The sequence below is a fragment of the Bos grunniens genome, chromosome 23 (assembly GCF_055505025.1).
Source record: "Bos grunniens cultivar Pamir isolate PY7600 chromosome 23, Bosgru_T2T1.0, whole genome shotgun sequence".
NCBI classification, from domain to species: Eukaryota; Metazoa; Chordata; class Mammalia; order Artiodactyla; family Bovidae; genus Bos; species Bos grunniens.
Window position 1 is genome coordinate 49,096,515 of NC_141187.1, and position 26,990 is coordinate 49,123,504.

At 53.9% G+C, this 26,990-nt stretch overlaps 1 protein-coding gene across 4 annotated transcripts; it reads left to right on the top strand.

Moving 5' to 3' along the window:
• TXNDC5 (thioredoxin domain containing 5) lies at positions 1-25,893 on the top strand. Of its 4 annotated transcripts, none has more exons than XM_086370895.1 (10): positions 1-171; positions 4,129-4,278; positions 9,561-9,666; positions 16,323-16,419; positions 19,073-19,188; positions 20,710-20,796; positions 21,426-21,569; positions 23,538-23,620; positions 24,424-24,553; positions 25,612-25,893. In XM_086370895.1, exons 3-10 carry the CDS (start codon positions 9,637-9,639, stop codon positions 25,732-25,734), a joined length of 810 nt encoding a protein of 269 aa, XP_086227021.1. In that variant the 5' UTR covers positions 1-171; positions 4,129-4,278; positions 9,561-9,636; the 3' UTR covers positions 25,735-25,893. The 4 variants fall into 4 exon arrangements, with proteins under 4 accessions (XP_086227021.1, XP_086227019.1, XP_086227022.1 ...); XM_086370893.1 differs by lacking the exon at positions 1-171 and adding an exon at positions 669-998; XM_086370896.1 differs by lacking the exon at positions 1-171 and adding an exon at positions 1,995-2,132.
• Positions 25,894-26,990: the final 1,097 nt, after the last annotated feature.

The window sequence follows — 26,990 nt, forward strand, 5'->3', positions numbered from 1 at the left end:
ACACGCGTCGCACCTGGGTTCGCCTCGCAGCCCACGGGGCCAGAGCAGGCGCGTCCAGATGCACCTGGGGGCGCGGGCGCGCTGGGACGCCAGGCGGGCGCCGGTGGAGGAGGACCCTAAGGGGTTTGTGTCCGGGAAGACGCTGTAGGCAGGCTTTCCTCTCAACCCGAGGTAGGGCGGGGCAGGGCGCGCCCCCAAGCTTTCGCTTGGAAAACGGGTTTTCATCACACCCCTGGGCTCGGACCCAGAATCACAGTTGAGGTCCGAGAATTTGATTCATTCAGGTGTAAACCTCGCCCACTTCTGCTCAGTTTCGTGAATTCTGCTGACGGCAGCTCGCTCTTTCTTTCGCCTTTGTGTAGTTGAGGTGAGCCGAGGCCGACACCGCCCTCGGTGGCCTCCGGGCCCGGCCTCTCTGACCCTCCAGTCCTGGGCGCAGCCCCACGCCAGAGCGGGCCCAGCGGGGCTTGGTGGGGGGGGTGCCCGCGGGATTGGCCCAAGCCGTCCCTCCAGCCCTCAGGTGCGGGAGGCCCGCGTGGGAGACTGTCGGGGGCCTGGCCCACCCCTCCCCCGGGCTCCCAGCGAGGATCCCCGGGCACGCGCGGGCCCGTCTGGGCCGGGGAGGCGGGCGCGCGCCGGAGGGCGGGGCCTCGGGGGCGGGGCGGGCGGCGCGGAGGGGACCGGCGGCCGGGGCGAGAGCGCGCCCAGCCCGCCGAGATGCCCGCGCGCGCCGGACGCCTCCTCCCGCCGCGGCCTCGGGCCCTGGCCCCGGCCATGCCGCCGCCGCTGCTGTTGCTGTTGCTGCTGCTGCTGCTGGACGCCGGCGGCGGGCGGGGGGGCGCCCGGGCCCAGGAGCCGGGGTCGGCGGCGGCGGACGGGCCCCCCGCGGCCGGCGGTGGGGGCGGACAGGACCCGCACGCCAAGCACCTGTACACGGCCGACATGTTCGCGCACGGCATCCAGAGCGCCGCGCACTTCGTCATGTTCTTCGCGCCCTGGTAACTGGCCGCGCCGCCCGCCTGGGGCTCTGCGGGCGCTGGTCGGGCCGGGGCTGGCGCGTGGGGCGCGGGCCCGCGTCCTGGGGCGCCCGGCGAGGGGCAGGGGCACTTTCGCGCCTGGGGGCGCGGGGGGCGGCGCGGGCCGGGCGCTCGCCGCTGACGTGGCGCAGGGGCCGGGACCAAGCGAGAGGGGGCGGTCCCCGAGGGCCGAACCGGAAAAGGCCGACGCTCCGGCTCCTTCGCCCGGCCCCCCGGTCCCGGTACCGGGGGGTCGGGGCAGGGGTCATTGTCCATCGGGGCCGCTGGGAGCCCGGAACCCGTCCGCCCCCAGTTCCCCAGCCCCAAACTAATGCGCTGGTCGGAGGCAGCGGCCTGCGGCTCGGCCGGTACCCGGAGGCCACGTGCGGCCGCGCGGACACCCGGGGTCCGGCGTGTACACGTGGACTTCCTGTCCCGTGCGCTCGCTGCAGGGCGGACCCCGGCCTGGGGGTTTAATTGAAACTCAGGGACTCCCAGGCTCTGCGTTCGCGAGGTGGGAGGGGGTGGTCCGGACATTAGAGGGTTCCCACTCTTCTCCCAGGAATCGGGGTGCCTTTTGGAGGCTGGGGGCCCCTCCGCAGCTCCGGGGGCGTGGCGAGCTGTGCTCCAGGTGACAGGAGCTGTTGACCCCCGACCCAAGGCTGTCCTCGGGCGCGTGGTCCCCTCCGCTTTCTTGGGGCCTGGCCATCTGGGAAGTGTGAGGTGGGAAAAGGCACAGCGTTGGACAGACTCCCCCGCCCCCGCCGTGGTTCCAGGATGGGGGGCTTTGCTGTGAGCCTCGGTGCCGACCCCAGAGACCCTTGCCCTGCGAGTCGTCCAAGAGACCCTTGACACGAGCAGAGGGACCGAGTGCCTTCTCCCAGGGCCTAGATGCCCACTGAGGGGGGTCCTCTGTGGGCGGCGCAGCCAGTCGGTCTAGGGCCCAGGCCTTTGCAGGCTTCACTGCAGAATTTGGCATTCTTGCCCAGAGCCAAGAGACTCCTTGAGATGTGGGAAAGGGATGCAAAAAGGATTAGGAAGAAGATGCCCAAGAAAAGCCGCCTGTTGAGAAAATGTGCCGGCATAAGTTGGAGGAAACTTTCCCCCCATATTCAGGTTATTACTACATTTCAGTTCCTTTGGAGTGACATCGACACTTTCAGTCGAGCTCAGACTTGTCATTTCCTAACTGTATTTATGGGATAGCTTGTGTTTCAAGAACCAAAGGAGCTGAATTTTTAGAACCCAGTGGTATAGAAATGTAAAGTAATGGTTGTGGATAGTTTCTTTGTGGAGGGTGTTCTCAGAGTAGCTGTTGCAGTTAAATACACTACTGAACTGAAGTCTGCTTCTGTGGAATAAATCTGCCCCTGGGTTGGTTGGTTTATTTTTTTAAAGACACCTGACATGTAGACATCGTAGGTCCCCGCAGTGCCAATGGAGTTTTGGATTTGGAGTCTCTGTGATGCTCACCATTTAGTCCTGGCCTGAGTGAGGGAGAGGACTAGTACATTCCTGTTTCATTGTGTGCGGCTTACAGAGTTTTAGGTGGATGCTCCCAGAAAAAGTAACTTTTAAAGTTTTTGTTTGCTTTCTCATAGTCTACTAGGAAATATTTAAACAGATGTGTGGGTTTCTGTGACAGCATTTAACAGACTTTATGAGCAAATTGGAGTATCAGCTAGTATACACTGGGCTGCCCCTGGTCTCTTTGCAATTTCAGTCTCTGAAATGTTGCGCACCCATGCAGGATTCGGGGGCAGGAGCCAATGATAGCATTGATCCTGTGTGTTTGCTCTGAACCTAGCAGAGGCAGGGCTGTCCTACTGCGGTAAATGGTGTGCCAGCGTCAGATCATAGCTTCTGTATGGCCAGTTTTCAGGTCACATTGAATCTGGTGACAACGAGGTCAAGGTTGGGGCCGCCGTCTCGACAGGACCAGGTGGCTTTGCTCTGTTACTGACCACAAACTGCCTCAATGCAGCTGCAGTCTCAGTTTTTGTGCTGTAGCCCCAAGGGTCCAAAACCAGAGTGCTGACTGTGAGGCAGCCATGGAACCATCACGAGGAAGTTGCTGAGCACTTCGTACACGTCTCGGGCATCCAGTTGTAGAAAGGAAGATGCTTGTCGTCTTGGCACTTGCACCACATCTACTTAAATCTGAAGGTGGTTTCCCCTCAAAGTTATCTTCCAGAAAAGAGAGTTCATATTATATTTGAGTCTCTTATAAAGCAGGATTCTCTCCTCTGGCCTAGAAGGTGTTGCTTAGGGAAAGTTTGCTTAAAGCAAGCTCTTCTAGTGCTGCCTCTAGATGCTTCCTGGTGAGGTCATTTGTCAGAAAAGAGGCAAGGGGACTTAACACTGATTTTGTGGAGAAACTGCTTTGAGGAGGAACTTAGAAGTGCTGGGTGTTCTGACAGCACTCTAAAAAGCACTACAGCGAGGGGTTCCATGGTAGAGATCAGGAATTCACACTCACCAGGAGAAGGGGGAGCAGACCATGTGCCATAATGCTTTGAGAGCGTTCCTGGGGTCTGAGATTCAGTTTTCAGTATCAAAAGTATGGCCCTGTGAACAGCTGACAGTTAAAGACAATGATCAGCCATATGACTCAAAAAGATTTAGCGATGGGGAAGAGACTGATGCTGTCAAGAAATGGGACAAGTAGAAGCAATCATTTTAAGTTAGCATATTATTTTAAATGATAGATGATTTTAAAATACTTATGTTATTAAATTCTTACAGTGAATATTTTAAGTGTCACATTTAGAAGTTTTGAGTGGCCACAAGCGTGTTGTTTTTTTTAATCTTCTCACTGGTGAGAATGCAGAACGGATTTCATTCTGAGACTGACTTATATTTGGAGAGAGTGGGTTACATGGGGGAGGAGACCTGACCCTAAAGGGACCATGGCAGCGAGAAGGGCGGAGTTGCTGCCACCGAGAAGGAGCGAGGGGGCTCTCCCGACCAGAGAGAGAAGAGAGTGGATACCGGTGTGAACAAGGGTGGGATCAGAGCGCCCCGCTAGGCTAGGAGATGGCTGGCTGAGGAGCTGGGCTGGGCCCCCTCCGCCCCCGCGCTTAGCACGCTTCTTAGCGCCCCCTTGTTACAGGTGTGGACACTGCCAGCGGCTGCAGCCAACCTGGAACGACCTGGGAGACAAGTACAACAGCCTGGAGGACGCCAAGGTGTACGTGGCCAAGGTGGACTGCACGGCCGACTCGGAGGTGTGCTCCGCCCAGGGCGTGCGCGGGTACCCCACGTGAGTGACGGGCGCGCGCGGGGACCCCACGTGAGTGACGGGCGCGCCCTGCGCCCTCCACGTCTTGGTTTTTCACCAACCGCCTCAGGCCAAACGAAGTGCAAGTTGCGTTTTTGGCAACTTTGTAGTTCTGAGAAGTGAGGCAATGCCAGCTTGGAGCCGGCAGTCCCTATTGTTAGGGAGGGTTATTTGCGCGCTGTGTGTTAGATGCTTTTTTGTACTTTGTTTGGAAAAAGGCTTCAATTAGCTGAGTTTTCCTTTTTATGTAATTATGAACGTGTTTGCCAGACAAAAATGGTATTTTTCTCCATGAGGTCTTACCACATCTGATGTTCCAATGAACACCAACTGTCAGGAATTTTTGTCTGAATTTTTGGTCACTCTGTTTTTTTTTCTTTTTTGTAAGATTTGTGTGTTTTTGACTACTCTGGGTCTTTGTGGCCGTGCACAGGCTTTTCTCTAGTTGCGGCGAGCAGGGGCTACTCTCCACTTGTGGGCCCAGGCCTCTCACTGAGGTGGCTTCTCTTTGCAGAGCACAGGCTCTCCACGTACGGGCTTCAGTGGTGCAGCTCTAGACTAGAGTCCAGGCTCAGTAGTTGTGGCACACCGCCTTATCTGCGCCAAGGCATGTGGGATCCTCCTGGACCGGGGATCGAACTGGCGTCTTACATTATTGCAAGGCAGAGTCTTTACCCCTAGAGCATCAGGGAATCCCCGTCACGCTGTTAATTCTTCAGTCTCTTTTCTGCAGTTATTCCCCACGTGACCAGCACAAGGGCCATTTGTGTTGGAAAGAAAGTGCAGTCATTCCAATAAGTGAGACTCTATTTCCTTGGCAGTTAAAATAGTTTTTAAGAACAGAAGTTGAAACTGGCTAATTGAACAAAAGAGGGGCTTGATGAAGCTGGCTTAGTCTGCAGGCTGTGGGAGCGCCGAGGTGCTGCTCCACGGGTCTGGAGGCCTGTTTCTCTGCGCCCCACTCAAGGTGACTCAACTTGCCAGCTCTGCATCGCTCTGTTGCCATGGTGGGCTTAGGCCCATCGCTGATTGGCCCATCTTGGATGGAGTATTCATTCCAGAAACAGACCTTGTGGCCAGAGAGGCAGGATCTTGTTGGAAGACAGACTCTGCATTCGATGTTGGGGTGAAGGTCACATCTTCAAAAAGGGGAAGATGCCATTTTCAAAAGGCTTGGGGGGGAGGGGTCGGGCACTGCAGGTCCCAACATTTGTTCAAACTGATGAATAAAGTCAATCCTGTATGAGACTGGAGCTGATCTTCAAACCCGAGGGGCCGCGTGGAAAGTGGCGGGCACTCTGAGCTGGAACCTGGATGCCGCGCTTTGGACCCTGCCTCTGCCGTTCACTTATCCTGCAGCTCTGGCTGCGGTCCTCAGCCTCTGAGTGTGAAGTCGGATGCTGGCACCCCCAACCCCCACACTGGTGTGTGCAGGCACCAGTCTGAACGCACCCAATGCATGCTAAGGTTTCCCCCAGCATTCGGAGACTTGGCATTTCCATAAAGGGCTCTGGGACTCTTGATCTTTGGTGACTGCTTGCTGATCTGGGTACGGAAACTCAAGTCTGTGTCAGATCAGAGCACTAGAGACACAATTTCCTGCCGTACGTACCTGCCTGTTGGTATCATTGTCCTGTGCTTCACTGCATTGCCTTTAAAGTAAACTCCGCTTTGGATGAAGAGCATCCCAGAGAAGCAGCCAGTGCGCTGTGGGGCCAGTTCCCTGTTGAGGGCTTGTGACTTCGAGGGGCAGGAGCTGCAGGTGGTTGGTGTCCACTCTTGAGTCTGGCTGTGTGTGGCTGTATGCACCATAAACCAGTGACAGGGCTGAGCAGGCGTGTGTCGGGGGGGGGGGGGGGGGAGGGGAAGAGGGGAGGGGAGGGGAGGGGAGGGGGGTCCCACCCCACCCAGGCCTGCTCGTCTCAGCTCTCTGGGTGCACCATCAGTGACCCCACAGACGCTGTTCACAGATATCAAAAGATCCACGTTGGAGCAGGCATCCTGATTTGGTTTTTAGATGTGATCTCTCCAAGAAAACCAGACCCTGCTTTAGGGTCGTTAAAGAGAATTACCAGCTCCCACTGCATGGTTTGCAAAGGAGCCCTGTGACCATCACAACCAACACCAGATTCTTTTCACAGAATGCAGAAGGTGGGGGTGTGCTGCATAAAATGTAGGGGCCTAGGGCCTTCACACGTTGACCTGTGCCGGCTTCTAGAGGCGTTTCGAGGCCTGGATCAGATGATGCTGTAAATGCTGGGCGTTGGGGGGATGGGGGGGTCAGCACATTAATGCTTGTGTCATCCCTTCCGGGCACCTTTAACGGGAGTAAAGGGTCGGAGAGGCGGGGAGCTTGGGTTCCTAGGTCCCTAGAGAAGGCTGCCTGTGCTCAGGAAGCTGTTTTGAGATCTTCCTGTTGAGCCATTAAAGCATCTTTATCATCTGGGAAAATGTTAGCAGGGGCAGAGCTGAAGGAAGTCTCCAGGGCTGCCATGCAGAGCGCCCCAAAAAGAACAGAGAGGCAAACTCTCATGGTCCCAGGGGCCGGAAGCCAGAAATCAAGGCTCTGAAAGCCCTCGGAGATCCTCCTTTGCCTCTTCCTGGCTCTGGCAATCTTTGATGTTCTTTGACTTGGAGAAGCACCACCCCAGTCCTCCTCCTCAACACAGCCTTCTCCTGTGTGCCGTCTCTCTGTCTAAATTTCCCTTTTTATACAGTCACCAGTCATATTGGCTTAGAAAGAAAGTGAAATTTGCTTAGTTGTGTTCAACTCTTGGCGACCTCATGGACTATACAGCCCATGGAATTCTCTAGGCCAGAATACTGGAGTGGGAAGCCTTTCCCTTCTCCAGGGGATCTTCCCAACCCAGGAATCAAACTCAGGTCTCCTGCATTGCAGGCAGATTCTTTATCAGCTGAGCCACAAGGGAAGCCCAGGAATACTGAGTGGGTAGCCTATCCCTTCTCCAAGGGATCTTCCTGACTCAGGAATCAAACCAGGGTCTCCTGCAATATAGGCAGATTCTTTACCAGCTGAGCCGTCAGGGAAACACGGTATTGGCTTAGGGCCCACCCTACTGACCGCATTTTAACTTGATTGCTTCCATGCAAATCCTGTTTCTAATTCAGGTCACAGTCTGTGGTAGCATGGGTCAGGACTTCCGGCAGATCTGTTAGTCACCTCATAACACCATCCCGTCTATGGTGGTAGGACTTCGTCTTGCTGTTTTCCAGAGAGACCTGTCAGTGGGGATTGTCTCCCCTGCAGTCTCCTTGAGAGAGAGACAGTTCACCAGGAAAACAGGTGCCCACGGCGGAGGTTCAGCAGCAGCAGAAAGGTTTGGGGCTGTCCTTGGCGCTTGAACCCGGTGGCCTGCTCTCCACTACCGCCTGCCTCTCCATCCATGGTGAAAACAAAGTTAGATGCCCCGTCAGGGAAGCTTGTCTCTCCCCAGGGTCTGTGAATGTCTCCAGAATCTCAGACTTGTGCAGCTTAGAAAGGTTTTTAATCCAATAACAGAAGGAGATTTTTAAAAATCAGTTTCGTTTCAATCAGTGTATACCGAATGAGGAAAAATGAACAGATGAGGCTCTCCTGCTTTTAACCTTAGCAAAGAAGCAAGGTAGGCAATGCCTGGTTTCCTTCTAACACTCTGAGAAGCCACTTATTTCCATCCTGAAGCGCTCTGTCGGAGGGTGGCGCCTGGCCGAGAGGGAGGTGTGGAGGACGGGTCACCCCAGTCCTCAGTGGGCGCGGCGCACGTCTCCAGAGCATCTCAAGGGGGTGGGCACCAGTGGTCACAGGCGTGAGGTCAGGTTGAGTTGCTTGAAATGTTAAACTTCATGGTTTTTGTCATGGTTATAAAAGCATAAGCTGCCAGGGAAGGGGAGAGATACACTTCATTGGAGTCACATCGAGGTGTACCCTAGCCTATCACAGAATCTGAGCTTCTGGGTGAGGTTGGTAAGCCCATTCTCACTTGAATGCCTTCTGCAGCCAATGTGTTGGTTTTCTTGTTTGGTGTGAAGCTTCATTTTAAGATCTTTGTGAGGTCAGCCATCCAAACTCACAGTTCTGATTTCTGCATATCTTAACTTCGTATATTCTGATGCTGCACGTTGGGCATCTCCAGCAAAATCCACATACACGCCAGGAAGCATTAGGGGGTGTTTAGATGGGTAGGCTTGCCCCAAAATGCTAGTCTGTGTTGCTCTGTTTTCAGTAGCTATATTTTAGTAGCCATGCTTCCCCTTCCATCCTTGACGCCTTCTATTCTGTCAATCAGAGAACTATTCCCTCCCCTCCCTGCGCCCCTTGACACCTCCTGTTATGTTCTGTCGGGAGCACGTTGTCTCGTCGCCCAGGCAGCGGCCCGGCTTTGGACCTGTTTGTCTCAGGCTCTGATGATGCCTTTTGTTGTTGTTTAGTCGCTTAGTCATGCCTTTTTGCGACCCCGTGGACCGTAGCCCACCAGGCTCCTCTGTCCACGAGATTTCCCAGGCAAGAATGCTGGAGGGGGTTGCCGTTTCCTTCTCCAGGGGATCTTCCCCACCCAGGGATTGGACCTGCATCTCTTGAATTGGCACTCGATTTCTTTGCCACAGAGCCAGGTGATGTCCCCGCTCCCCTCCAAGGGCAGAACTCTTGCTCCATCTGCAGATACCTTCAGAGGCTCGTATGTGTGGAAAATAGAAAAGAGTCCTTCTCTGGGGACAAGTGAACAGGCCGTTATCAACCAAAGTCAGGGCTGTGCTTAAAGTTGGAAACTTGAGCTCTCATTGTAGCTGGATAGTCACGCCTTGTGAAAATTGAATAGCTGACACAGGAAATAGCCTGGAAATAAATTTACTGTAGAACAGTGCAGTTTCCACGACAGTTCTAGATTGTTCTTCAAAATGCAGAACATAAAAACGACTGAAGCCGGGAAAGGACAACGAATACCAGGCAGGGGAACCTGGGGAATTCTTACTCCTGAATCCTTGGATCTGTGGGGCTCAGCCTGATATGTTCACCTTGGTTTTGTTTTTCAAGAATAACACGAGAAGCTTTTAAAAATTGAGGATTAAGTGAATATGCCACCTCCTCAAACATTGCTTTTCTTTTTTTTTCCCAAGCGTTATCAGAGAGGGGCAGGGGTGAGCTGGCTGCAGCCCGCCAACACCCCGTTTTTATGATTGCTTCGCTAAATGAGTTTATTCTTTGCTCGGAGCAGTTTGAAGTGCTTTAAAATCTACTCTGTCTAATCCTCTGTTACTCTTTTCAGCTTGAAGTTCTTCAAGCCTGGCCAAGAAGCTGTGAAGTACCAGGGTCCCCGGGATTTCCAGGCCCTGGAAAAATGGATGCTGCAGACACTGAACGAGGAGCCCCCTGTGAGTGCACACACGGCCACCCCTCTTTCTTCCTGCATTTGCGGGGTAGTAAAGAGGCCAGATTAGCTACCATCTTAAAGCAACTTTTTAGAACTCAGTGATATCATAGGTAAAGATTCACTTTTTTGTTATTGGTGTTGCGATTTTTAAAGATTCTGATAAAATACAGTATAAAATTTACCCTCTTAACTATTTTCCAGTGTACAAGTCAGTGGTATTAAATACATTCATAATGCGGTGCAACCATCCACCCACAGAAATTTTCCATCTTCCCAAGTGGAAACCTGGGCTTCCCAGATGGCTTAGTGGTAAAGAACCCGCCTGCCAAGCAGGAGACATGGGTTTGATCCCTGGGTTGAGAAAAATCCCCTGGAGGAGGAAATGGCAACCCACTCCAGTATTCTTGCCTGGAGAATCCCATGGACAGAGGAGCCTGGTGGGCTACAGTCCCTGGGGCTGCAAAAGAGTCGGACAGGACTGAGCAAATGGACAATAAGCAGAAACCTTGTTCCTGTTAAACACTAACTCCCCAGCCCCTGGCACTCGTCACCCTATATTCTGTCTCTATGAATTTGAGTACTCTCTAAGTACCTTACTGGGGAAAGATGAAGTTTTAGAAGCTTTTTATTTGGAGATGTTCAAACACGCACAGAAGTAGGGAGAAGAGTGGTGAGTGGCGGGCAGCGCGCAGTGGAGGTGGTCCTGCGTGTCCACCTCCGGCCCCAGCAGTGCTGGCAGTTTGGTCTCCGGCCTTCCCACCCCTTGTTTGGATGCGGTCAGGGCCGTCGGTAACCATTTCAGAATGCAGCCCACAGGAGCGACTTACTCCTTTTTAACGTACCCTCCACTCCTGTCTCACGCGTCATTCAAATCACGCTAATTCCTCAGTGCCAGAGATGGACTCGCGGCCTCCCGGGGGCCAGGCCTCTGCCGGGGCGCCCAGTCCAGCTCAGCCCTCCCCACCTCCACAGCCCACTGCCTTGGGCCGTACCCCCAGTGTGACTCTCCTTTGCTGCTCAGCCCCACAGCCCTGGTGGCGTTGCTGATGACAAAACTTAATACCCTGAACTCCCTGTGTCTTAATGGCCACTACTCCCTGCTCTGAGGATGTAACTGTGGAAACTCTGATTTCTGAGGCCTGTTTTTTTTTAATTGAAGTGTAGTGACTTACAGTGTTGTGTTACTGAGATGCTTTTTAAAGACATGGTTACGTGTAGCATTCCTGAGAAAAACCTGTAGTCCTCAGTCCCCCAGTGGACGATAGGCGTCTCCGTCTTGTCATAAATCACGATGACCGTGAGCCCTCCACGCAGTGTCCCTCCATGCACGCTGCCTTCTGGTGAGTGCTGAGGGCCCAGGCCGCAGAGGCCGAGCTGGGCCTGACGGGAGCAGAGGTGGCCAGTGCGCCTGCTTCACGTTTCTGATGAGGCCTGAGTGCGTCTGAGGTCTCTGCACGTGGCTTCCGTCTCAGCACTTGACTCAGTCTGTGGTCTCGCATCAGGCGAGTGTCCCCTGGCCTGGAGCTGGTCTGGGCAGTTGCAGGGGCCTTCTGCTGTCCCCTTCCAGGGTGTCTGTGTGGTTCTTCAGCTCTCCCCTACATTCTGTGTAGAGCTCAGAGCCGATCAGAACCCCAGCTACTTCCCAAGTGCTGCTTTTATCTCACATTTTAAAAAGTCTCGAGGCTTCCCTGGTGGCTCAGTGGTAAAGAACCCACCTCCCAACCTAAGAGACACAGGTTTGATCTCTGGGTCGGGAAGATCCCCTGGAGAAGGAAATGGCAACCCACCCCACCCCAGTAGTCTTGCCTGGGAAATCCCATGGACAGAGGAGCCTGGCAGGCTACAGTCCACGAGGTTGCAGAGTCGGACACGACTGAGTGCCACCACCCAGAACTGCGTGCTGAAGACCGCTGGCGTACAGTGTTGAGTAAGTGTTGACCAGAGCTGTGTCTAATTTTAGGTAACAGGGAAACCACAAACCCCTCAGAGTAAATTTGCATCTTTGTCACGACAAGAAAGCTGGACCAGCAGGTGTAACTTTCACATAGATTTAAACTTAAAGTTGTTTTTTTTTTTTTTTTGATTGTTTTTTTGGTGTTCTCTGGAGCGGGGAGGAAGCCAGTTTTAAAGGAGAGTTCATAGTCTCCAAAAACATTTAAAGTAAGTTTTTCACCAAAAAGCCAGTCTTCTGCGATGACTGTATTCAGGAAGCCATCAGCCAGGGTCAGGATGGCAGAAAGCCGTCATCTCCCCAGCCGACATCCCTTTCGGGGTGGAGCCCAGAGCACAGGCTGGGGACGGTGTGGCCAGGCCGAGGCTCAGCATTGCCCACCTCAGGGCCTGTCCTGGGGGCATAGCCACATGGATCCCAACCCAGACCTCAGTCACCCCCCTGCCATATCTTGGCGTCTCAGAGCCGTGGGCATCTCAGGTAATTGCTGGAAATGATGATAGGGTGGCTTATTACAGAAAAATTCAAGTATTCAGACTTCATATTACAAACCAAAATTCTTCTCCATATGAATTTTGCTTTATATTTTAAGTGAAAGCTTTTTTTAAAAACTTCTATGAAAGTGTTGGTCTCTCAGTCGTGTCTAACTCGTTACAACTCCATGGACTGTAGCCCACCCCTGTCCCTGGAATTCCCCAGGCGAGAATACTGGAGTGGGTTGCCATTTCCTTTCCGGGCGATCTTCCCGACCCAGGGTTTGAACCTGCGTCTCCTGCATTGCAGGCAGATTCTTTGCCATCTGAACCACCAGGAAGCCCTTCTGTATTTATAACTAAAAATAACTTAATATATACGTTTTCCTATCTAAACAGGATAAATTTAGGGGTTTCCCTCCTATTTTTATAGTAATATATTAAAGTCAAGGAAAATCTGCCATTTCTTACCTTCTACTCCAATTTTTATATTTCCATGTTTCCTTCTGTATTTTTTCCGTAAGTAGTCATCATCACATAGACATGGTTCATTTCACTAATGATCTTTTTATATAGTTGAACATCTTTACAGTGATCATGTTTTATCTTCTGGATATGCCAGAATTAACCTTTTTTCTGTCATTGGATATTTAGGTTGTTGAGATAATTTTTCTCTCATCAGAAACGCTATCTTTGTAAAGGACTTTTTTCCCTACTTTGGAGTGACTTTTTAGAATATCCAAACATAACATTGCAAGGCAAAAAATAAAAAAGCCAGACCACTTTTAGAGCTCCTGTTGAGTAGTGCCGAGCTGCTTTCATTTTTTAAAAAGGTCTTTATTCTTGGCCGTGCTGGGTCTTCACTGCTGCGCGGCCTCTTCTCTGGTTGAGGCGCAGGAGTTCGCTCTAGTTTTGGGGCACAGGCTTCTCCCTGCGGGGCGTTTCTGGTTGCGGAGTGTGGCTCTGGAGCACACGCTCAGGAGCTGTCTCCCTGCGGGGCGTCTCTGGGGAGCAGGCTCTGGAGCACACGCTCAGGAGCTGTCTCCCTGCGGGGCATCTCTGGGAAGCAGGCTCTGGAGCACACGCTCAGTAGCTGTCTCCCTGCGGGGTTTCTCTGGTTGCGGAGCGTGGCTCTGGAGCACACGCTCAGTAGCTGTCTCCCTGCAGGGCGTCTCTGGGGAGCAGGCTCTGGAGCACACGCTCAGGAGCTGTCTCCCTGCGGGGCGTCTCTGGGGAGCAGGCTCTGGAGCACACGCTCAGTAGCTGTCTCCCTGCGGGGCGTCTCTGGTTGCGGAGCGTGGCTCTGGAGCGCACGCTCAGTAGCTGTCTCCCTGCAGGGCATCTCTGGGGAGCGTGCCTCTGGAACACACGCTCAGGAGCTGTCTCCCTGCGGGGCGTCTCTGGGGAGCAGGCTCTGGAGCACACGCTCAGTAGCTGTCTCCCTGCAGGGCGTCTCTGGGGAGCGTGCCTCTGGAGCACACGCTCAGGAGCTGTCTCCCTGTGGGGCATCTCTGGTTGCGGAGCGTGGCTCTGGAGCACACGCTCAGTAGTTGTGGCTCACGGGCTTAGTTGCTTCTGTGCATGTGGGATCTTCCCAGACCAGAGATCAAACCCGTGTTTCCTGCATTGGCAGGCGGATTCTTGACCACTGGACTTCCAGGGAAGCCCCAGGTTGCTTTCTTAAGACTCTTAAGCCCACGTTGTCCCCAGCTTGGGGACGGGACCCATTCTGTGATACACTGAAGTTCCTGTAACGATCATCTATCTTTACCTGCCATGGAACAAGGACCAAAGACGTGCTCCTTTGGTGCCACAAGTGGGCGTTTCACCACCGCAGGCCCTTTGAGCACACACAGCGACACCCAGCCCCCTCTTTCACTGTGTTGGACTCGCTGCCTGTGCCTTAGCCGTCTCTCTCAGACACCCTTCTCTGTGGGTCCTTAGCACTTAACACAAACGTAGCATGGAAGTCAGGCCAGCAGCAGAAAGCTTCACGTTGCTGCTGTTCAGTCGCTCAGTTGTGTCTGATTCTTTGTGACCCAGTGAACAGCAGCACGCCAGGCTTCCCTGTCCTTCACCAGCTCCCAGAGCCTGCTCAAACTCATGTCCATTGAGTCAGTGATGCCATCCAACCATCTCATTCTCTGTTGTCCTTTTCTCTTCCTTCCTTCAATCTTTCCCAACATCAGGGTCTTTTCTAATGAGTCAGCTCTTCCCATCAGGTGGCCAAACTATTGGAGCTTCAGCATCAGTCCTTCAAATGAATGTTCAGGACTGATTTCTTTTAGGATTGACTGGTTTGATCTCCTTGCACTCCAAGGGACTCTCGAGAGTCTTCTCCCAACACCACAGTTCAGAAGCATCAATTCTTCGGTGCTCAGCCTTTTTCATGGTCCTACTCTCACATCCATACATGACTACTGGAAAAACCATAGTTTTGACTATACAGATTTTTGTCAGCAAAGTAATGTCTCTGCTTTTTAATATGCTGTCTAGGTTTGTCAAAGCTTTGCTTCCAAAGTGCAAGCGTCTTTTAATTTCCTGGCTGCAGTTGTCATTTGCAGTGATTTTGGAGCCCAAGAAAATAGTCTGTCACTGTTTCCCCATCTATTTTCTATGAAGTGATGGGACCGGATGCCATGATCTTAATTTTCTGAATGTTGAGTTTTAAGCCAGCTTTTTCACTCTCCTCTTTCACTTTCATCAAGAAGCTCTTTAGTTCCTCTTCGCTTTCTGCCATGAGGGTGTTGTCATTTGCATATCTGAGGTTATTGATATTTCTCCTGGCAACCTTGATTTCCAGCTTGTGCTTCATCCAGCCCAGCATTTCTCCTGGTGTGTTCTGCATGTGAGTTAAATAAGCAGGGTGACAATATACAGCCTTGATGTATTCCTTTCCCAATTTGGAACCAGTCCGTTGTTCCACTTCCGGTTCTAACTGTTGCTTCTTGATCTGCATACAGATTTCTCAGGAGGCGGTAAGGTGGTCTGGTATTCCCATCTCTTTAAGAAGTTCATTGTGATCTACACAGTCAGAGGCTTTAGCATCGTCAGTGAAGCAGAAGTAGAAACTTCATGCTGCTTTACAGTTACAACCCTGCCCAGCTTTGAGCTCTCAGCATTTTGAAAGCTTCTAATGACTTGACTTGGATATTCATTTTAATAGAAATACGAACCCCTAGATAAGAACTGAATAATAGATACCCACGTGTCTGTAGGACCGTAATGTCTCAGTGATCATGTCTTTACCTCTGCTTGCTTTGGCTGGAGACCACAAATGTGCTGGCCTAAAAGAAAATGAGATATCTGGAATGGTGTGGTTTGGTGGTTAGTAATTAGCTATATACTGGTGTCTGCTCAGGTACTGGAGAAGCGCCTTTTTAAAAGCCACTGCAGTGGCACCCCACTCCAGTACTCTTGCCTGGAAAATCCCATGGACAGAGAAGCCTGGTGGGCTGCAGTCCATGGGGTCACTGAGGGTCAGTCATGACTGAGCGACTTCACTTTCACTTTTCACTTTCATGCATTGGAGAAGGAAATGGCAACCCACTCCAGTGTTCTTGCCTGGAGAATCCCAGGGACAGAGGAGCCTAGTGGGCTGCTGTCTATGGGGTCGCACAGAGTCGGACACGACTGAAGCGACTTAGCAGCAGCAGCAGCTTGTCCCTTCACCGTTTCTGTCCCAAACTCAGTCCTGTGAATTACGTTCTTAAAGGCGCAGCCCACGTTTGCCCTGTGGTTTTTTCCTCTGAGGACTTTGATCCGTCCAGATTTCCCTCTTGTCACTTTTTTTCTTTTATAAGCTCTTCAGAGTTTCACCTTCCTTCCCAGATTTCCTTACTGCTGCTGTGCATAAAGGGTGGCCGGGCCGCCTGCTGTCTGCTTTGTCCCCTGTGTGCCTCGGTGCCACTCGCTGCTGTGTTCTGCCAGCCACCTCGGGTCTCCTCTCCACGAACCCAACAGGGTGCTGGTTTGGGGCGGCCCATCCTTCAGTTTGCTCTGTTGGGTTGGGTTTGAGGGCAGCAGAGGACAGGTTTGGGAGGGGGGGCTGGTTGTCACCTGGTTGCCCTGGAGCATCAGTCCTACACCACTTGCCAAGGGGCCTCTTGCCCCTCGACACAGCAGCATCCCCCGGAGGGGGGAGTGGCAGAAGGTTCCAGGCAGAAGCCGTGATGGGCTCCATGGTGCCTCGACACACATCCATGGTGACTCTTGTTCTGTCTCCCCCATCAGACTCCAGAGCCCGCGGTAGAGCCGCCCCGCACTCCCGAGCTCAAGCAAGGCCTGTACGAGCTCTCTGCCGGCAACTTTGAGCTGCACGTGGCGCAAGGTAGGCGGGCGGGCGGGCCTGCGTGCGTGGCTAGGGGCGGGCCGCAACCCTGGGGGCGGGGCGTGCCTAGGGTCCTACCTCCCAGGTGGCCAGGGCTTCTCTCCCAGCTTGAGGGCTCGGGGCCACTGCATGGGTGGCGTTTGTCCAGGGTTTCTCTCGTGCAGCCCCGCCGACACCTGTGTCTAGCGCTCTTTCTCTTGGAGATGACACCTCTCCATCCGATGGAGAAGCCGGTTCTGGTGCCAGGCTGAAGCTTCGGGTGTGCGGAGCACACGCGTCAGGACTGGGCGCTCTCACCTAACTTGTGCACGGGCTGGACTCGCACCCCTGGATGATGTGATGTTTCTTTAGTTAGCCTTAATCACGTGCTTACTGACCTGAGGCAGAAACAAAGGTTTCTCGTAACTGTTTAAAGCAGAATTTAGTTGGGACCGTTATAACACAAATCAGGATACGTGTTCTTCACCCTTAAACTACTTTTTTGATACCACATCTTAGTCTCCTGGGACTTCCCTGGTGGCTCAGACGGTAAAGCGTCTGCGTACAATGCGAGAGGCCTGGGTTCAATCCCTGGGTCGGGAAGATCTCCTGGAGAAGGAAATGGCAACCCACTCCAGTATTCTTGCCGGGAAAATTCCATGGACTGAGGAGCCTGGTAGGCTACAGTCTATGGGGTCACAAAGAGTTGGACACGACGGAGCGACTTCACTTTCACTTTCACTTTCTTAGTCTCCTAAATGTCAGAGTGACCCAAGTACAGTTTCTTAATAACGTATGTAAGAACTCCCTTCACAAGCTCAGAAGCATGGGCTCAACAGTGAAGGGCTTGAACGTGAATCCAGCCGCCAGGCTGACCTCTGCTCTCAGATGCTGCCCTGGAGAGAGATCCTCCGTGTGACTGAGGCAGGACCGTTCTGAAAAAGGGCTTAAAATTGTGTCTGGCCTTGTGGGTCCTGCCTGCTGGGAGTGAAAACCCACCCCCTCCAAGGCTGGAATCACTTGTGATGCCTGCAGCCACGTTCGATTTTTAATTAAAGGTCATTATTGGTACCGATGCTCTGGGAGTGGACCTTCAGGGTTTCTGTTCTCCGGGAGTCACTTTGAGGCGTGCTGGGACTCCCCGCAGGACGTGTTACCAAAACCACCCAAAGCCCAGCCCTACCCCCTGAGCGGGTCACCTGCCGAGGGGCCGAGTCCGCAGGTCTGCTGGGAAAGCGGTGCCCCACCCACCCTGACCCCGCTCCCCTTGAGGCGCCGGGAAGTCCTGGACCCGCTGTCTCCACCTCACAGCTCGGGGCGGTGATGGGCCTGTCTGGGGAGACATGGTTCCAGCCTTGCAGACCAGCTGCTAACATATATATATATATATATATTTGTTTTTGTTTTACTTTAAAGAACTGAGGTATAGTTGACACGAAACATTGACTGTCGAAGCAAGTTCCCCTCAGGTCCCTCCGACGCCTCACTGCTGTGCTGACCAGGTGCCCCCTGGGCATCACCACGCGAGCCTGACTTGGAGCCTGGGTCCCCGTCAGGGCTGCTGGTTGCTTCTCTCCCTGCCTGCAGCCTGACGCCTTTCTTTGCTCTAGGCTGGTCGAGGTCGAAGAGCCGAGATAAAAGTCTTCAGTGTCTCAGTCATGATGTGGTTTACTTCCTAGCCAAGAGAGTGATACTCGAGTTTTTGGGTTTTTTTTTTTTAATCTTCTATTTTATCGTGAAATAAAAGCTGGATACAGAAAGCAGTGTAGGGGCAGTGAATGGTCGTAAAGCACTCACCCTGTAGCCACTGTCCAGCTCACGTCCCCGCTCCTCTCCCACCCGCTTCCTTCTGTCCCCCGAAGAGCCCTGCCTGACCGGGCGGAAACCACCGCTTACTTTCCTCTCCGGTTCGTCACTCGAGTGTGCCCTCCGGCACAGTAGTTGAGGCTGGTCTCTCTCCTTTTTTAAATCTCTCTCTCCTAAGTCTCTTTCAGTCTCTCTGTTCCCTCAGCATCTCTTTCTCCCTTGCTTCTGTTTGCCAAGCACACAGACCTGCACATTTCCTGCAGTGGGGACTCCTCGTATTCCCAGGGTGTGGAATACAGCCTCTCTGTCCCTGGGCCCTCATGTCTCTATTCCATGTGAGCTGGCAGTTGGCTCTAGGGCTGTTTTCACTCCGTGTTTGATGTTTTGAGGGGTGTGAGCATGGCTGCATGGCTGGGCAGTCTCTCTCTGATGTCAGCAGCCTCGCCCATCACTGCGCAGAATCCGTAATTCACCAGAGATGCCAGCCAGCACCACTGCTGAAATGACAGGGTCCCTTCTTCATTTTTTTTCAGCAAGAGGTAACTGGCCCTTGTTTATCACTCCGTTATCCAGAGTGCAGTTCATCTCAGGAAAGACAGGCTGTAAAGTGCCCGCTTCTTCCCCTTTTTTGCCAGTTTTCCAAATAATGAGTTGGTTCCCTGGTGTCCTTCAAAGGTGACAAATTCCTTTCTAAGGATTGCCACGAACTCAGGGATAGAGACATATTTGATGGGGAGTCACTTCTTACCGGCTGAAGGGTTCATCCTGAGCTGAGCTTTGCAGGAAGACGGAGCTGAGATGCGCCCATTCTGTCCGTGTGGGTGGCTGTGAATCACTCTGTCCCCCTCCCTGCTTTCTCCCCCCGAAGGAGACCACTTCATCAAGTTCTTCGCCCCGTGGTGTGGTCACTGCAAAGCTCTGGCTCCGACCTGGGAGCAGCTGGCTCTGGGCCTTGAACATTCCGAAACTGTCAAGATTGGCAAGGTGAGTGAGCATCCTGTTGAACTGGAAATAGACCATCTTTGGCTGGATTAATTAGCCGAGTAGCCCATTATTAATTCTGTGCGTGTAGTCGCAAACTTGATTTATTAATTCCATTTAATGTGCCACTTGATAATTCATTTCACCTTCACAGATGGCAACCTGGTTTCGAGAGTGCTGACTTTTCCACATTCTAGAGATTAAAATTAGGGCTTTGGCTCCTTGGTTGATTTTGAAGCCATGGCCTGTTAAGAGGCCTTTCTGCCAAGACCTGGGACAGAGCTGTAGAGAACATTCACTGGATGCCCTCAGAGACCAGGCACACTGGGTCTCAGCCAGGAGCTGGTTCCTAAAGGACCTCGGCTACATGCCCACACAGGGTACAAAAGACCCACCCGAAGTGAGCCCCACCTGCTCACACTGCTGCCTGGAATCCTTTCCTACTTCACGTGGGGAAGCCAGAAGTGGTGCCTAACCACTGGGTTTTCTAGAAATATCTAGGGTAGCTTCTGGATCTTCAAGCACTTTGTAATCTCATCCATCCCCCATCACCCACCAAACACCCCTGCCTGCATCGCTTTTTATCAAAGCCTCCTCCTCTGCTTTGCCGGGGACTGATTCGTATACAGACTTAGCGCTGTGTGTCCAGTAGTTAATAAGAGGCTCTGCCCAGCACAGGGAGATGCCAAAAGCACAAGCCTGGGGTTCAGACAGACGTGGCCAGCCACCTCAAGCAGTTCTGCACCCCCGTCTCCCGCTCTGCAAAACCAGGACGAGATCTGACTGAAGTGGGTGGCAGTGAAGCGCTGAGCGCAGACCTGGGCTCGGAGCAAACGCCTCGGAAGTTAGAGTGTCGTTAAAGGAATTTTTCACTGTTGCCTGTTAAAGACTTAAGAGTTTTTTTTTGTTTGTTTGTTTGTTTTTCAGTTTTGTCTTTTTATTATAGTCCAAATACTCCTATTTAAAACTGATGACTTTTTTCCACTTTATCTTAAAACTCTGTAAGCTTGAACCTGAGAAGACATTTTTCCCATCCGAGTACTAACCTGGCCCTACCCTGCTTAGCTTTCGAGATCAGATGAGATAGAGCATGTTGAGGGTGGTCTGGCTGTAGACCTGAGAAGACGTTTCTCAGCTCACCTTGTGACTGGCTGGGGCGGGGGGCGGGTCTCTGTCCCTAGCAGCAGGCCATCTCCTCTCCAGCTGTCAGGGTAGGGTCCCTTTTTCCACCTGTTAACCTGCTCAGGGTAAATGATCACTTCCTAAAACCTGGTGTTTTTAAATGAGTGAAAATAAATCACATCTCTGAAGTACATCTTGTTCCCCTGCCCCCTCCACTCAGGGGCAGCTGAGCAGTTCTTGGGAAAGGTCTCTCCAGAATCTGCAGACACTGCAGAGACTCTGCCCATGGGGGACTTGAGTAGTTTTCTTTCTGAAAAAAGTGCTGAGTGTCCGACAGACAGTTGGTAGTTGGTCAGGAAGGCCCTCGGAGAAACTGACTGGGTGTGCGCTCTCTCTCTCCAGGTGGACTGCACGCAGCACTATGAACTCTGCTCAGGAAACCAGGTCCGAGGTTATCCTACGCTCCTCTGGTTCCGAGATGGCAAAAAGGTGCGTCTTCAGGTCTCCGTGTGGAGATAGGAGGTGTGTCTGTGCCCCAGCTGAGCTGTCAAGTGGGTTAACAGGGCACGGCAACCCACCCCAGTGTTCTAGCCTGGAGAATCCCCACGGACCGAGGAGCCTGGTGGGCTGCAGTCCATGCAGCCGCAAAGAGTCGGACATGACTGAGTGACTGAGCTCAGCACAGCTGCCAGCACAAGTGGTTTGGGCTCTGATTTAAAGGAACACATGTCACGGGACGAGAGGTTCTTGGTCTTCCCTGGTGAGATCTGGTGGTTGAGAGGAACCGTCAGCTGTTGACACACAGCGTTGCAGGCTCAGGTTATCTTTAGAACAAGCTGGATCCACGGTCCTGTTCCACTGCTCTGGCCCTGACCTTTGAGGGAGTCAGCGTCCGCTCCATCCCTGGCCGATGGACTGAGCCCAGGCCTGGTGACCCTTGGTTCCCCAGAAGAAAGGCCCTGTCAAACTCTGCTCAGAGCAGATCATTTATGCTTCGCCTTGACATTCGAGCAGCGGACGCCACTGGCCAGGACCCCCAGAGGGAGCCGCCCGAAGGCAGGGGTCCCGGGCGGGCAGGGGAGGGCCCACAGCGCTGACGTGTGCCTGTGCCCCGACAGGTGGACCAGTACAAGGGAAAGCGGGATCTGGACTCGCTGAGGGAATACGTGCAGTCGCAGCTGCAGAGCGCGGGGCCTGCCGCCCCAGAGCCCACCCAGCCCTCGGAGGCCCCGGCGCTGGCCGCCGAGCCCGCGGCCGACCAGGTGGGTGCCAACCAGGAACGGTGTGGGAACGGCCCGCACTCCACGTTTCAACACGACCTCATCACCTGCTTTTATGTGCTTATAGGGGTTTCTCTTTTAAACACCTTGAGGCAGGTGTGAGACAAGGATCCTGAAAGTATGTGTCCACGTTTCTGGAGCGTTCTTCCCTTGGGTTAGTCATCGCTGCCCTTGTGTCAGCGAACAGCTGAGGGGCAAGTGGGTATTTGCTGGAGGGGCTGCGCCGGCAGGAGGGCAGGGCGAGGAGGCCAAGGGCGCCGTGTGGGGTGGAGAGGAGGTGGCCACTGCGCCGAGGAAGGTCTTGTCAGCCCGCCAAGGGTCTTAGGTCTGTAGGAAGCCAGTGGCGGGCTTGGAACAGATGGGGACTTGACGAAAGCTGCCCGGCTACAGCCCGTGTGCAAGAGATGGGAAAGGGTTGTATTGACATGGGCGGTGTGGGCCCCCACAGCTGAGGGGACTCCAGCTCCACCAGCGCGTTGGGGTGGTGGGGAGCTTGGCCAGGGACGCTGGGTGGGCACTGGGGTGTCCGGGGGACGGTGCACCGAGCTCAGGGTGGGAGGAGGGAAGCAGTTTTCAGGGCTGGGCGGGGGGTGTGGACGTGGCGACAGGTCAGTGTGTGCGTCTGAAGCTGCAGCCGATGTCTGTCTCCCCAGATGAGTCGGGTGCCGGGGGTGGGAACGAGACTACTTGGGGAATAGAATTGTGTTTGCTCAGCTAGGAACCGTAAGGCGTGGTGGTCAGTTTAGTTCCTAAGTGGAATCCTCGTGTTGCTGATTCAGTTCACATGGTCTGTGGAGTTCTTCCCCGGGACGGGGTGCCTTGGTCCTGGCAGGGACGCCCTCCCTGCCCCACAGTGACCCTCTAGCCTCAGTGCTCACAGGGTGGTCGTGACTGGCTGGAGCCACCACGCCCCGAGGCCAGGCATCCATGCTTGGAAAAGCCAGCGGCCACCTACCCCCTCCACCCCACGTGGGGCTGCGGTGGGCCTCCCCTGCCCACAGCGGGAACCTCGGCGCCTGGGGACTGCGTGGATGTTGGTTAAACATTGACATTTTGTTTTCAGAAGTAAAGAAATGATTTTGTAGTTACGGACCCCGTGTAGGGGAGCATGTTGCAGTGGTTGTAAAGGTCATCCCAGATCCAGTCTAATTATATACTGGGATGTTTTCATCAAGCCCAGACGGTTTCTATTTATACTCACCTTTTCCACCGTTAAGTGGATCTTTTGGGGAGTGTGGTCACCTCTCCGGACAGAAAGGTGGCAGGGTCCGGACGGCCTCCCGGGCACTGACACCAGGACTCGGCCCCGGACTCGCGGGGGCGGCCGTGGCACGCAGTCACGTGACACAGCGCCGTGCCCTTGCTCCCACGTGAGGATGGCACGTCCACTTTTGGAGTAGATACAATTCTGTAAAGAACCATCCCGATGGAAGCGCTTAGAGCGGACTGGCTCGCTGCCCCTTTGCCCTGAATTCTCCAGAGTTCAGATTGAACAGTTTTCACATTGACTTTGAATTTTAAGATGGAAAGCAGCCTGTTTATTTGTAAAACACATCAGTGCCTATGCTTTTCTAGGGTCCTTAGAGAAGAAAATCTCTTTACGAATCCACAGATGAGAGCAGTAGAACCAGCGAGAACAGCAGTGTGCGTGCAGACTTCAGGGAGGCTGGCGGTTTGGACTTGGGTCAGTGTTTGGGGCTCCAGGCCCACGCGGTGCAGACCTGGGCGTGGCCCGCCCGTCCGCATGGCATCTCCTGGGCTCCGGACCGTGGGACCTGTGATTAGTTGCTGATGTTTTGTGAAAAGCGAGTCGTGTGGGTATGTGTATGTAGCCTTGGAGCACACGTTGCAGCACTTTAAAGATGTCTGACGGGCATTTCCGGGATCCCGAAACTTGACCCACACGGTCGTATCTGCTGTGTTTGAGTCGTGGCTTTTCCCTCCCCTCAGGGCACCGTGTTGGCATTGACAGAGAGGAACTTCGATGACGCCATCGCAGAAGGCGTAACCTTCATCAAATTTTATGCTCCATGGTAAGTGGCTGTTGGATCAGAAGCTGCTCTGTCATCATGCCCTCAAGGTACACCCTGATTCCCCACTCGCGTGCCGAGCCTCGAGTCTCAGTGTTGGGCACATACCACGCTCACACACAGTCGTGCTCTCGGGGAAAAGAAGGGTTACCGCTCAGCTCCTGCATTCAGGTAGGCGGAAGTTTGGAGGAGGAGGAGGTTCACGCTCAGCCTGCTTTGGAGAAAACACTGGAACAAGACTGGCCCCACGGCCAGCGTCATGTTGAAGTCGTGTGGGGTCTGGGTGCGCTCCCACACGGATGGCCGTTTGGGTTCAGCACCGTGAACTTCCTGATGGAGCTTTGCCAATCCGTCTCGGGATGTTAGGGGAATTGACTGGAGCTCGGGTTGCCGCTGGAGCCATGCAGCATGTCAGTCAGCTGCCCTGCCCGTCCCGTGGCCTTTGGGGACCGGAGCAGAGGTGGGGGCTGCTCCAGACCAAGGCACCGGAGGCGGCAGGAACACAGTGGGTTCCGGGCTGTGCCTCGCACCTGTGACCCTGGAAGCCTGTTTCCTGTTCACCTCCTGCTCACGGTACACTTATAAACAAGGGAGCCCGCAGTTTACCGCAGAGAAGGCTTCCCAGCTCAGTATCGCTCTCAGCCCTTGTTGCCTCTGTCCAGTTACCTGAACATGTGGATTCAGGGACGGGGGTGGGGAGGAGGAAGGCTGACATTTATAAACTCAGGCCCAGGAGGCCGTCTGGGCAGCGGCGCGTGGGTGAGCGGATCCAACGCCTCAGCGGCTCCGTCATGCTCTGTCCCCAGGTGCGGGCACTGCAAGGACCTGGCCCCGACCTGGGAGGACCTCTCCAAGAAGGAATTCCCCGGCTTGGCGGAGGTCACCATCGCCGAGGTGGACTGCACTGCTGAACGGAACCTCTGCAGCAAGTACTCGGTGGGTCCGCATGGCCGGAGCCTCCTGGGGACAGAACGGGGGTGGGGGGGTTCCCAGGGGGACTGTGATGGGGTGGCCTCATCCGAGGTCACTCACGCTGCCCTCCTCCTCTCAACAAAGTGTTCGCGTCCTTTTGAGCGTCTTGAGGTTTTTTTCCTTTCTCATTTGAAAAGCAAAAAGAGCTGCTCTCCCAAAAGATAAGGCTTTTCTCTGTGAGTGCACATGATTCCGTTGTGGTGGGCGGGGAGTGAGGCTTCCCCACCTGGCAGGAGGCTGGCGGTAGCTGAGACTCAGAGCTGGAGGGCAGGACCCCACCTGCAGGACCGTTCTTGTTGGCCGAACAGCTGGCGCGTCGCCTTCCTTGTAAACGCCTGAGGAGCTTGCTTTTCAGACACGAGGCGGCGCTCCACAGAGGAAGTGTTTGATCCTACACTTCCCCGCTGGGAGGGCTGCACCAGCAGCCTAGGCACGTGGCTTGGCTTCTTCATGCAGCTGTTGCCTTCTTTCCAAGCTATTAGCACCACTGAATAGCCTAGTACACTTGCAGTTTCTGTTTTTCAACTTGTGCTGTTCTCTTAAAACACTTCTGAGGCCTCTGGAGTTTATCAGAAGAGATAATACCACAAACGTCATCTGCTTACTAGAAGACGGCGTGTCTGTGTTTTCAAGAGAAAAGCGGTGAGCCGTAGTGGACAGGCGTGTGTCCACGAGGTTCTCGCTTCCCCTTAGTGTGGCCTCGGAGCACCTGCATGTCACCCGGGAGCTTGTAGGAGTGCAGCCTCTCAGGCCCGCACCAGCTCCCCAGGGCTCGTGTGAAAGTCTGAGACGCACTTCAGGGTGAAGTGCCTCCTCAGTGCTGATCTTGAAAGTGTTTCGTTTGGGTTTGAAAAGTGAAATAGAGCCCCAAGGCTCTGCTTTCTGCAGCCTTGGGTAGTTTGCTGAGGGTCTGTGCGCTCTGAAAATCTAGCTGTAGACTTCCTTGGGCTCGAGGGTCTTTTCTGATTTTACTCTGTGCATGAATCAGGCTCTTTTTTAAGCTTTTCTTTTCTTTTTTTAAGGTACGAGGCTATCCCACACTGCTGCTTTTCCGTGGAGGAGAAAAGGTTGGCGAGCACAGCGGGAGCCGCGACCTGGATTCCTTGCACCGCTTCGTCCTGCGTCAGGCAAAGGACGAGCTGTGAGCCCGGCGGGGCGCCGTCCCTCGGCCGCTCCCTGCTTCCCTGCAGCGGTGACTCAGAGATCCGAATGTACTAAACTCGTGCTGTCTTCTCCGTGTGTGTTTTTAAGCCAACACACCCTACAGATTCTTAAGTTTCTCTAAGTAAATGTGTAACTCACGATCCCTTTGCAAACTAAATATTTTCGGTGGCGACCTACCATCCATTCCCCCCTTTAACTTGCTCTTCGTGAAATCGAAATGGTTTCCTTTGAGACTAAAACAGAGTCGAGGAAAACCCAACTGCCAGACTACTTTTGGCTCCCTAGTGATTCTGGTGACAGCGTCATCCAAAGCATTGTTTTCAAAGGGCCCACGAGTCCTAGCCAGGTGGCCTTGCCTTGTGGCCCTGTTGAGTTGCTTTGATCACATGACTTGTTCATACGTGGCTGGTCCATAGCTTGGAGCAGGTTTCACACACAAACCCCCGATGCCTGTGGAAGAGCCACTTGTCCAGCCCCTCTGGACCTCCTGTCTCTGCGGGTGCCTCTCACGGAGGGTGGTGAGCCGCCGTGAAAGCCGTGGTACCTGACACGTGCCTGAGTAAGATAGTGCCGCTGCCATGGCCTTGTGTGGGTGTTGACACTTGACCGATTGCTTATTACTGTTCAAGGAATACTTCTGTCTCTCCTGCAAGATTTCATTTGGGAATGTGAAGCCAGAGTCCCTGTGAACGTCAGGATTCGATGTCTCTCGTGGAAACTGTGGACGTGGGAAGTGCCACACAGCTCGTCGTGACCCTTCTAAGAACTCCTAGGAAGGTTGTGATTGTCTCTGCCTCCCAGGAGGGGGCAGGAGGGCTGCACGAACTCTCCCAGGTCGGGTGTCAGGGACCGGGAACACCCCGCGGCCCCGCAGCAGGTGGCGGCAGATGCCCTGTGTTCAGTCCGCCTTCCAGGAGGCCACCCATCTCCTGTGTGCAGAGGGGATTGACTCGACCTCCAGACCAAGGCAGGCAGGGTTGCAGTCGGCCACGTCCCTGGTGTCCTGATTCACGCCATCCTGGGTATAAAGCCCTTTTACCGACGCCCTTGGAAATCAGCCGCCGTAGGCCTAGGCTCCCATAAGGTATGTAACCTGTACATCCTTCCGCATCAGTTAGCCCTCATGATAACACCCTTCGCCCCACCGCCCTTGCTCAGGCAACGTGGCTGCTTAGTGAGAAACGAGACCCCGTCCACTGTCCGCAGCAGATGAAACAGCAGGATCCTGGCCAGCCTC

Bases quoted from the DNA above. Each gene is read 5' to 3' on its own strand.
- TXNDC5 (XM_086370893.1), top strand. From the start codon at position 718: ATGCCCGCGCGCGCCGGACGCCTCCTCCCGCCGCGGCCTCGGGCCCTG. The intron at 9,667-16,322 runs GTGAGTGCACAC...CTCCCCCATCAG, and splicing joins CACTGAACGAGGAGCCCCCT to ACTCCAGAGCCCGCGGTAGA. The intron at 21,570-23,537 runs GTGGGTGCCAAC...CCCTCCCCTCAG, and splicing joins CCGAGCCCGCGGCCGACCAG to GGCACCGTGTTGGCATTGAC.